This window comes from Capsicum annuum, chromosome 1, assembly GCF_002878395.1.
Source record: "Capsicum annuum cultivar UCD-10X-F1 chromosome 1, UCD10Xv1.1, whole genome shotgun sequence".
Taxonomy (NCBI): domain Eukaryota; kingdom Viridiplantae; phylum Streptophyta; class Magnoliopsida; order Solanales; family Solanaceae; genus Capsicum; species Capsicum annuum.
In genome coordinates, this window is record NC_061111.1 from 229134539 (window position 1) to 229146300 (window position 11762).

Sequence of the window (11762 nt, forward strand, 5' to 3'; positions counted from 1 at the left end):
AGCTTAGGATTTTCATGAAAAGGGTAAATTTCATTATCTTTCAGTCCGTTGCTTTGACTAAGCCATAAATATATATTTTTTCATAAATTTGAGCATCATTATATACTCATGATTATGAATTCTCATTATATTAATATATTTCTAATTTGGGGTTGAGTTATGAAATTCCTTCTTACATTTAGATTCTAGTATTGTCATGATTAGTTGCATTCTTCAAAGATGGGGAAATTATGAACACTCGATGATCTAGGATATCATGCATTGTTGGTTGAATACTCATTCTTTCAGTTTTCATGATTTAGAATACTTTCAGATAAATCATTTATCTTTCAATTTTGGAATATTATTATTGTTGAGCATTTTAGTGTATCAGTTTACCTTTTTATTGGGAGTTAGCACGCAAGGACATGATTCAGATAATTCAAGTCTCAAACTATATGGCACTGTAGATTAAAGGGGTCTTTGTCAATTGAGAGTGTCTCCCTGGCCCTAAATGGACTCATGAGTGAATTCACATCAATCTTGGTTTGTACCCTTGGTAAGATATAGAATACCCTCCCAACTTAGGTTACAACTTGAACTTCATATTGCCCGCATGGTCTATGTCGGTTATGAAACCCTTCCATTGTTCAATCTTAGACCTCGCATGACCTTGTATTCAATTACTTCAGTATATTATATTTCTTCATGGTTATTACTTGGTCATTGCATCAGTTTACAGATTTTAGTCCACGTTCAGCTTATCATGTTATTTTCAACATAATCAGCTTATATATTATAGTGAATATCTCACATGCTCAGTACATTCGAAGTACTAATTGTACAGTTTTCTTTGCGTTATGGTATCTTATAATATAGGTTCGGATGTTCAACATCTCGACCGCGACTAGCATAACTCAGCATCATTTCAACACCAATATTTTGGTCAATCCTCATCATTCAAGGGCTAGTTATTAGTATTTCATTTCATTTTTATTCTAGTTTCAGACAATTGGAGTTAGCTGAAGGCTTGTCCTAGGAACTCATCTTATGTAGAGGCCTTCAGATAGATCGTTTGACTTTCAACTTATCAGTTGTGTCAGACAGTGTTAGATTTTGACCATATAATATTGATACTGAGATTTTGACCATATAATATTGATACTGAGTTTTATTGTTATTGTATCATTTCAAGTTTAATATCCGTTCAGTATATATCAGTTTATTTTATTATTCCTAGTGTCATGTCATACCATGAGACCCCGTAACTCCAAGTACCATGTTACGACTTAGAGATCACGACATAAACATTTTTCTTTTAAAAATATCTTCTTTACAAATTATATGCCACACAAGATTATTTTACTGCTTGTTTAATTCTTTAGTCTACACTCTCCCTCGGGCTTCGTCCCCCAACTTTTAAATTCCTCCGCCACCAAAAACCTCAAATTTCAAAACTTTAGTCTCCCCATTAACTCTTAATTAAAAAAAAGATTTTTTCTCTTCTCGTCCTAATTTTTAAATTCATTTTTTTACTTTGCTATCATAATTATTAAATTTTTAAGAGATGCACGTGAAACTTTATCCTAATTAACGTTTTACGCGCAAGTCTTGGGTCCACTTTTGCTTGAAACAATGGTAAAGCACAATTTTATGAAATGGATTCGTCAAATTTGCTGTTGTTTTTGACTAATTGAAGATTGAAGCTATTTGTTATGATGTATATAACTTATGTTGTGAATTTAATCTTATTTGAAAAATAAATTTGAGGTAGAATTATGTATTGTGTTATTGAAATTCGAAACACCTTTTTTGATTTAAAAATTTAGATACATATAACTGAAATCTTAGCTAATTTTTAGATGCACTGCAAATCATCATACAATAAAAAAATTTAAAGGATGCTAAGTGGTTCTTTGTATTATAGGGAACTTTTGTTTCAAATTTTGAGCTTATTTGGATTAGATTTGGCCATTTGAGTATTGAATCATGCTTGATGTTTGGATAATATCAGAATCAAACACAAATTTTCAACTTTCAATCACATATTTCTGAAGTTATACCCAAAGCGAATAGATTTACCTTAAAAAAGTAAATTATATTTGAGTATAAATTAAATGACGACTCAAATGATTATTTGTGCAAATAAGAGGTCCATCAAAAACATTGTTGCTAGTGGGCTTGGTCCAGCTCCGCGAGAAATAAAGGGGCGGCATAGAATGAATGGGCCTTAGCCCGCGAAACCTGAAAATGATGCGGGCGGTTAGAAGTTTAGAAACAGAACCCAGAAAGTTCCTCCTCCTATATAAGCAACCCACAATCTGTAACCCTAGTTCTCTCTTTCCCCTTTTATCATCTTAGGTTTTCCACCGGAAACCTAAAATCCTAGTCGCCGGATGGGAACGGAGAGGAAGAGGAAGGTCAGTTTGTTTGATGTGGTTGATGATACGGCCACAAAGAAAGCCAATCTAACCTTAAATGGTGGAAACAGTATGATGGCATCTTCGATTAACAAGTGGACTGGAAAGCCTTATTCACAGAGATTTTATGATATTTTGGAGAAGAGGAAGACTCTTCCTGTTTGGCATCAAAAGGAGGAGTTTTTACAGGCTTTGAAATCTAATCAAACTCTTATACTCGTTGGTGAAACTGGTAGTGGTAAAACTACTCAGGTCAGAAATCCTTACTAGTATTACTTATTTGCAATTTGATTGATAGATAATTGGTATTGAGCTTACTGTTTTATTCGCTCTTTTGTGCAATATTGTTGTTTGCAATTTGATTTACAACTTACTAGAATTGAGCTTAGTCTTGGATTATTTGTGATTGTGGTTTAGTTGATTGATTGATTACTTGGCGATTCTAGTAATATGTTACAGGGAGTTTGATAATATTCTTATAATATATTCCAGTGATATTGTTGGGTGTATTTTGTTTGCTGGCTCTTTATAATAAAGTTTCTTCCTATTGATGATGTGTGAAATGTAGGAACGAGATATAAGTACAACTAGTAATGTATATAGAACATATTTACATAGCCAACCCCAACTAGTTCGGGATTGTGTAGTTGATTGGGGTTGCTCGACTTTCATGATGCTACTATACTATAGGTTTGTGCAAAATGTGGTATTAGATCTAACTACTGAATTAAAATAGAAGAATGTGTGATTATAAGTCACTAAGAATTAAGATAGTTGGGTCTGCTAACTGATAAAAGAAATAGATTGTTGGTTCTGATGCAATCTATTTGTATAATAATTGAACCCTTATAGGATTTAGTTAAAACTGAGATCATGAAGGATCCGACCTCTAGATCCACACCCGTATCGGATACCCGCACCCGAGTCCGAGCAGCTTAGCTTAAGATAGTTAGGTCTGCTAACTGATTAAAACAAATAGAGTGTTGGTTCTGCTGTAATCTATTTGTATAATGAATTGAATCCTTATAGGATTTATACGTGTAGCTTCTTTTACGAAGGCATCAACCTTGCTATTATTTTCCATCCTCAGTTTCTCAAATAACAAGGTTCTCTTTGACATAAAGAAGAAAATAAGTTGGATACTATTTTTTGATAACCGTGGTGTTAGAGCCAATTTGCGCGCACCTCGACTAATTCCATTGGATATCTGCCACATCGCAGCAGCAACAGGTACCATGTGACTCTGTTCACCAAGGCTAGAACATATGGGAAGAAATCACCTAGCGTTTTTTTCTGTTGGGAATTGAACTTGAGTGGTGCTCAACCCAACTTCATTGAACCATTAAGCCACACCCTTGGGTGCAAAAAGAAGTTGGATACGATTTGGGGTTCTTTTATTAGAGTAGTGGAGTAATATTTTCTATAAGTATTATTAGGGTTTTCTTCTTTAATTCAGAAATCCATATTTCCAACTTCAAAACTCCGTGGATTATTGGGAATTTAGTTGAATTGCTCTGTTTAAGTTCTTTTTTTTTCCTTGAAGAGAAATGCTTATTATACTGTGTATTTTTGCAGAATTGGCCCCTTATGGTCTGTGTGTGTTTCTTTAATTCTTTGCTTGCTTCCTCAATTGCTTGTTCATGTATATGTTCCCAGATTCTTCATCACTCTTGATAAGCTCTTTATTTGACTGGGGAGCAAGTTATTTATCTAGCTACTGCTCAAGGATTTGTTTATGTCATACAGATTCCACAGTTTGTTTTGGATGCTGTTGAAGTAGAGACAGCTGATAAGCGAAGGAAGTATATGATTGGTTGTACTCAACCTCGGAGGGTGGCTGCAATGTCTGTGTCTCGTCGAGTTGCTGAAGAGATGGATGTTGTAATTGGGGAAGAAGTTGGATATAGCATTCGTTTTGAAGACTGCACTAGTGCTAGAACTGTTTTGAAGTAAGTAAATTGTTATGTGATATAAAATATATTCAGGGCCCGTTCAGCCATGGATAATTTTTGCATTTTCCGGAATTGTATTCTGGAATCATTCTTGGATATAGAAATGTTTTCTGGAATTCGAAAAACTCCAATCACTTACAAAAATACAGTACTTCCCCAAGTTGTATTCATGTCCAGCCCTCCAACTCCAATTTTCAAAAACCATTTTCAACTTTTCCATATTACCTTTTTTCCAAATTCCACTTTTTGTCCCAATGCCTTCTTAAATTCTCTAGTAATGTAGCTTGGAAGTGTTCCTTTTGCGTAATTTGCTTGCCTTGTAAGAAAAATTCTTGACTTCTAGTTGCTGACGAATTAGTAATTGGCCTGTGTCTCTGTGCGTGGCAGATACTTGACAGATGGTATGCTTTTAAGAGAAGCAATGGCAGATCCTCTATTGGAACGCTACAAGGTAATTATTCTTGATGAAGCTCATGAAAGAACTTTGGCAACAGATGTCCTGTTTGGGCTTCTGAAGGAAGTTTTGAAAAACAGACCAGACCTGAAGCTAGTTGTTATGAGTGCCACACTTGAGGCAGAGAAGTTTCAGGGTTACTTCTATGGTGCACCTCTCATGAAAGTTCCTGGAAGGCTCCATCCGGTGGAAATTTTCTACACTCAGGATCCTGAAAGAGACTATCTTGAGGCTGCCATTCGGACTGTGGTGCAGATACACACATGTGAACCTCCTGGTGACATTCTTGTCTTCCTTACCGGAGAAGAGGAGATTGAAGATGCATGTCGCAAAATCACAAAAGAGATTGGTAATATGGGTGATCAAGTGGGCCCCATTAAAGCAGTGCCTCTTTATTCTACACTTCCCCCAGCTATGCAGCAAAAGATATTTGAACCAGCCCCACCACCGGTGGTGGAGGGTGGTCCTCCCGGCAGGAAGATTGTTGTATCAACCAACATTGCGGAGACATCTTTGACAATAGATGGCATTGTTTATGTCATAGACCCAGGATTTGCTAAGCAAAAGGTTTATAACCCAAGGGTGCGTGTTGAGTCTTTGTTGGTGTCTCCTATTTCAAAGGCCAGTGCGCACCAAAGATCAGGACGTGCTGGACGAACACAGCCAGGAAAATGCTTTAGACTTTACACGGAGAAAAGTTTCCATAATGATCTTCAACCACAAACCTATCCAGAAATACTTCGGTCAAATTTGGCTAATACAGTTCTAACTTTGAAGAAGTTAGGTATTGATGACCTGGTTCATTTTGATTTTATGGATCCTCCTGCCCCGGAGACGTTGATGAGAGCTCTAGAGGTTTTAAATTACTTAGGAGCACTGGATGATGATGGAAACATGACCAAGTTGGGTGAGATAATGAGTGAATTTCCTCTTGATCCTCAGATGGGGAAAATGCTTGTTGTCAGCCCAGAATTCAACTGCTCCAATGAAATCCTCTCAATATCTGCGATGCTATCAGGTACGGTTTCCCGCCATTTTTACTTCCTTTTTAGTTGGTCGTCGTGTCTTGTCTTTGTTCTATGTCAAGAGTTTGTCAGGCTTGGGAATACTAGTCCGCTTTACCATGCCTTTTGTTCATGTGCATAGACATTTGTCTGGGCATATGATATCATGTGCTAAACTGCACGACATGTGCATGCAAATGCATGTGTGGGGTTAGTTGCATGTGTCTTCTTAGGTTGTCATCAGCAACTGTCTTGTCTGGGTTCAATGCCCCCGGTTGGCAAGTGCCATAGATTTCTAAGTAAGTGCTGATAGAGATAGTTGCAGTTTCTCAGTATTCTCTCATGAAGCAAATGGTGTCGTCTCGCCTCTATGCATCTGCTGACCTACAGTGGGCCTCCGCTGTGATAACCAATTTTTTCTCTAGTACCCAATTGCTTTGTCCGGCCTAGGGAGGCTCAAAAAGCTGCTGATGAAGCAAAGAATCGGTTCGGTCACATAGATGGGGATCATTTGACGTTGCTGAATGTGTATCACGCCTATAAGCAAAACCGTGAGTAGATATGTTCAGTTCCTATATAGTATATATATAGTATACAGTATCTCCTTAATAAACAAGTTCAGATTTAGAAGTCCCTTTTAACCCTGATATTGTCTTTTGATGGTAATGGTATCTCAGAGGAGGATCCTCAATGGTGTTATGAGAATTTCATCAATCAGAGGGCTCTCAAATCAGCTGACAATGTGAGGCAACAGCTTGCTCGTATAATGGCCAGGTTCAACCTCAAGTTATGCAGCACAGACTTCAACAGTCGCGACTACTATGTGAACATAAGGAAGGCTATGTTAGCTGGTTATTTCATGCAGGTTGCACACCTAGAGCGTACTGGGCATTATCTAACTGTTAAAGACAATCAAGTAAGCATTTGTACTAGTTAGCGAATTAACTCAATACTAATAGCTTTAGTGGGCGCAACAATGCCGTTGATTTCTCACTATGTCCATCTCTGTTGTTTTAGGTGGTACACTTGCATCCTTCAAATTGCCTGGATCACAAGCCAGAATGGGTTATATATAACGAATATGTCTTAACAAGCAGGAATTTCATTCGCACTGTGACTGATATCCGGGGTGAATGGTAAGTCTCATTTGTTGTCTTTTGATAATCCTTGCTAAATATTACTCCCTTTTCTTTAATATTTTATATAGTAGAGGATCTCTCTTCTCGCCCTTGAGGGAAAAGGGCACTTCTTTCCTCCAAGTTGTGCTGCTATGCTCCCTAAATTCTTTTGAGTCCCAACTTTCAGGGCTCCAATATAGAACTTCATTAGTTGGAAGTTGATTTATGTCAGCAAAATAAGTATTGAATCTATATGAGGGTTACTGTTAATTGGCTGAAACTAGCTCTTTATCTTGAACTGCTTTCCAATGTACCACCTGTTCCTACGAATGTATTTTGTTCGGAATTAAATTTGAACATGGCCTACATATAAACTAAGTTTGCCTTCCTATTCTCTTCTTTCCCCTTTTTGTTATGTTTTTCAGGTTGGTTGATATTGCACCACACTACTATGACCTTGCAAATTTTCCACAATGTGAGGCAAAACGTGTGCTTGAACGGTTATACAAGAAGCGGGAGCGAGAAAAAGATGAAAGCAAGAGCAAAAAATGAGTATGTTCTTCATGATTTCAGTCTCTCAGCATATATGTGCACTCCTCCGGAGCTCTGGGGTCAAAATTTGTCAGATAGGTCAAAAATTGATGTACCATCTTTTATGTACTGTAATCATTTCAATGTATCCCGTCTGAACTATTTAGCACCCTGTTTCTTGTTGCTGGAGTGATCTTTTTTTTTTTTCCTCGTGTCCAGTGTTCTGGGATATTGGGCCGATTTTTTGATCTCTTTCCTCTGTTGAAGTAAACGTACGTAGCTTTTTTGCTGCAAAAACTTGATTACAATACGGGAATGGGATGAGGCTGCATAACATCTCGAAGGATTTCATGCCACCCTTATCTATTTTACTTTTTACACTTGTATGAGTACGGATAGGTGGGTGGGTTTAGCTTAACCTGCATAAATTTCTATACGCCCTGCATGATTGTTTTCTTTACATGGTAGTAGTTGGATTTGGAGTTATGTTTCACAATAAATATAAATTGTTGAAATTTTGTTAGAGAAGTAGAAGTGAAAACAAGTTTTTCTTCTTTTCACTTATTTGGGACACGAATGCCGTTATATCATGAATAAAGAATTAACCTAGATAACCATCCACTAAATTGATTAAACTAATATATTCAAAGATTGTTCATAGAGAGGTCTCTTTTATATATATATATCCAAAATTTTATGTTTTGAATCTTTTTTTATCAATAGCATGTTCAATTTGAAAAAAGAAATAAATGCTACTATATGATAACTACTAAGAAAATGGCTTAAGTACTTTTAATTTCAGTTTAAATAGTTCACAATGCTCATAATTAGGATTTCTCTTAATAATATCTAAATGTTATTACAAGTTATAAAATAGAAAATATACATACCATCAATTACATCAATTATGTAATCAAGTAATATTTGTAATGAACTACAAGTCTAATTTCTTCAGTACAAAAAGTGTATATAGCCATGATCGTTACATCAATTATGTAATCGGGAAAAGACATCATTTTCACCCCAAATTATACCCGAAAAGTCTAAGTCACACCTAAAATATACAAGTGATTCACTACACTTAAACTATATAAAAGTGATATTATTTCCTTCCTGCGACACCCATGCCTAAGTTTAATGAGTGGAGTGCACTCCACTCGCCCTCTTGTGGTGCCATGTGTCTAATTTAATTTTCCTTTTTTATTAAAACTTGACCCGATCCTATTACTCTTTTAACCCATCTATTTAACCCATCCGACCCGACCCGACCCGACCTCATTTTATACCCTAACCCGATCAAACCTCTTCATCCAAATGAAAAGTCATCGGATGAGATCAAAAACGTGGTAGATGATTCACCTCTCTTCACTCTTTCAATTTTTTTATCAAATTTAAACCCGATAGAAGAGATAAACAATAATTTTGCTTTGTTTCTCATTGTTGACAAGTAAAAATTATTTTTTATCTCTTTTCAGTTCAAGTTAATTTGGTTGATTTCAACGTAGGTGGTACGATCTAGGATAAACACTTAAGGTTACGATCTTTTATGTAGGAACTACTGATTTTCAGTTCAAAGGTTAGTTTTCTTTCCTAAATATAGTAGATCTAGGATTTATTTTCGTTCCTAAGTTAGATCTACGGATTTTTGAGTTAGGATTTTTTCGTCTTTAATTTGTCCAAATTAACATTTTATTTTTATTTAGATGCTCAATATGTGATAATATAACCTTTGACATTTATAATAGTTCGATTTTACTAGGGTTTTGACTAGGATTTTTAATTAGAGTTTTTGAATTAGGGGTTTTTCTTTTCTTTAATTTATCTTGAAAACTGATCTGTTATAGTTTGTTTATATGCTTCAACAATCTGTAACAATATGAGCTGTGAGGTTCAATATGTGATAAATAATGTGTGATACTTATAATTGTTGCATAAATACTATAATTTTTTTTTATTTTTGTGTACTGTGAGACTTGTATCTTTTTGATTTTTGTGTATTATGAGACTTGTATCTTTATTGTGTTTTTGTGGTCAATGATTTCAGGTTTATAAAATGAGTTTTGAACTGATCACTTTGAGATTTTACCATGGTGAAGAACCTAATATGGGTAAGGTGAAGGGGAAAAAAGAAGATGTCCAACAGGTGCACCTGCTTCTGGCACTAATGCAAATCCTAGCCTAAGTCCATCTGCTGGTGCAGACCCAAGTGCAGGTCCAAGTACAGTCCCAAGTGCAGCACCTACTGTTGGAAAAGGAAGCGGTTCAACTAGAAGAGGAAGGGGTAGACCACCAAAGAATTCTACATAAAAGGTATTTTATTTAATTTGATAGTGTTGTGAACTAATTATGCTTGCCTTATACTAAATATCTTCTTTTCTTTATTTTTAGTGTGCTGACAGACCAAGAATGGTTGGAATGGGATTACTTCACACACAAAGTGGATGCACAATTCTTAATGTAAGTTTACAACTACATTTACTATCTAAATTTTATTTACTACAATTTCATTTACTAAAGTTGACACTTTTTTCATTTGAGCAGTCGTGAATGCCTACTGAAAGATTCAAAACTGTCAAGTCTTCAGCATTTGTGACTGAAAATCTCGGATATACACCAAAAACTGGTGTAAAATGGAACGGAAAAAAAGCTATGACCTCCAGGCAACTACAAGAAATGAGAGGCAGAAAACAAATGCAAACAAGGTCCAAGGCTGCACACTTAAGTCAAGAAAGCTCCAATATTCAATCTCTATGAGAAGTTGGTGTAGATTACATTTAACACTGTATAAATCTTGGCAGTTGTGACTGCATTTAAGACTATTTTTTGGTAGTTTACTGATGTTGGCAGCTGTGACTGCTTTAAGAACAATCTATTAGTAGCAGCTTTGACTGCATTTTGTAACTGTAATTAGTTTAACAGTACTGATCTTTTTGTAAATGTATTTGGTTGCAAGATGTAATTGACACTCATTTTTGGTTAATGATTGTGCAGTTGTAAGTTTATTGTTGCTGAAATTTATGTTTTTGCTTTTGCACCAGTTGTGACTGCATTTATTAATGTTAAATTTGTGTTGTGATATTGAAATTTATGTTTGTGCTTGTACAACAACTGTGATTGCATTTAGTGTTGTTATGTATACAAATTGCAACACAAAGAACCACTGAAAACAAAGTCAAAACTGTTAAGTTCAACCGTACAATTTCATTACACAATAATTTAATTACACAAACTGGCAGTTTTGTCAAAGGTAACACCTAATAATTGATACAAATTTCAGTCCCCTAAAACATAACAAAAACAAAGCAACTTAGTTTAGGGTAGCCTTCTTGGAGCTCCTTTGAAGAACATGAATTGAAATAGAAAACTAACACCCAAAATACATACACAAATGAGAGTAGTCCATAGTTGTTTTTCCCTTTTCTTGGACTTAGCCAACTTGATCTTCCATTTCTTCTCATTTGCCTTCATCATCTTCAAATCATCCTGAAAATTTTTCATTCGCAATTCTATTCTGTTAATGTCTATTTTGCTCTCCACAGATTTGGTTGTCCTAGTAGTCTTGTCATCAACTATTTTGTGTTCACAAAATGCACAATTTGCCGAAGATTCAACTATTTCCTCAAGCTCCCCAATTCTTCCCAACAATTTAGGAATAATAAATTTCGATCGTTCATCAGTAGAATCATCCTTCCAAAGCCAAAAATCACATGATCTAGCATTCTAAAATGAAACCAATTAGATTCTTATACACTATTCAAGATCAATGTTTGAAGGAAAAATTCACTTACTCCATAGTAAGGACAAGTCCAATATCGTCTACCCGAATTTCTTGACGTTCATGAAGTCATCAAAGGCAAAAAATGTCCATGTTTGCATCAAACCTCGACCAACTCGTGATCTTCTTCTTGCTTACAAAGTCTACTCAAACTTATCTTAGTCATTAAAGTACCTTGATTAAGAAAACAAGGTTTAAGAGAGGTTGAACAACATTTGAGGGAAGAAAAAATTATGAAAATGGCAACAAAATTAAGATAAAATAATCATCAATATAGCAAGAAATGGAAGGACTAGAAAGATTTAGTTACCTATTCTTCAAACAAATGCTCTTCAATTTCGATTTTGAGAGATAAAATTGGGAATTAGGGTTTCCTTTTGAGCCCCAAATTGGCTTTAAATAAGAATAGATCCGTTGCATATTAAAGAGATATACTTTTAGCCGTTTAAGTTTGTCATTGAATAGGTTGGACGCGCTTACGCCAAGTGTAACATATACGCCTAAGAATGGGTGTCGCGGGGAGAAAATA

At 35.5% G+C, this 11762-nt stretch overlaps 1 protein-coding gene and 1 long non-coding RNA gene across 4 annotated transcripts; both read left to right on the forward strand.

Annotated features, from left to right (window-relative positions):
• Nucleotides 1-2216: 2216 nt before the first annotated feature.
• LOC107840343 (probable pre-mRNA-splicing factor ATP-dependent RNA helicase DEAH2) lies at nucleotides 2217-7814 on the forward strand. 3 transcript variants are annotated; one of them, XM_016684180.2, is made up of 7 exons: nucleotides 2217-2651; nucleotides 4146-4348; nucleotides 4739-5823; nucleotides 6235-6360; nucleotides 6487-6725; nucleotides 6827-6945; nucleotides 7353-7814. In XM_016684180.2, exons 1-7 carry the CDS (start codon nucleotides 2376-2378, stop codon nucleotides 7477-7479), a joined length of 2175 nt encoding a protein of 724 aa, XP_016539666.2. In that variant the 5' UTR covers nucleotides 2217-2375; the 3' UTR covers nucleotides 7480-7814. The 3 variants fall into 3 exon arrangements, with proteins under 3 accessions (XP_016539666.2, XP_047265305.1, XP_047265306.1); XM_047409349.1 differs by lacking the exon at nucleotides 6235-6360 and having other exon boundaries at nucleotides 2283-2651; XM_047409350.1 differs by lacking the exons at nucleotides 6487-6725; nucleotides 6827-6945; nucleotides 7353-7814 and having other exon boundaries at nucleotides 2283-2651; nucleotides 6135-6265.
• A 573-nt stretch (nucleotides 7815-8387) lies between these two features.
• On the forward strand, nucleotides 8388-10460 carry LOC107856613. Its single transcript, XR_001670627.2, has 3 exons — nucleotides 8388-9768; nucleotides 9847-9915; nucleotides 10000-10460. It is a non-coding gene; the product is annotated as an uncharacterized LOC107856613 (long non-coding RNA).
• Nucleotides 10461-11762: the final 1302 nt, after the last annotated feature.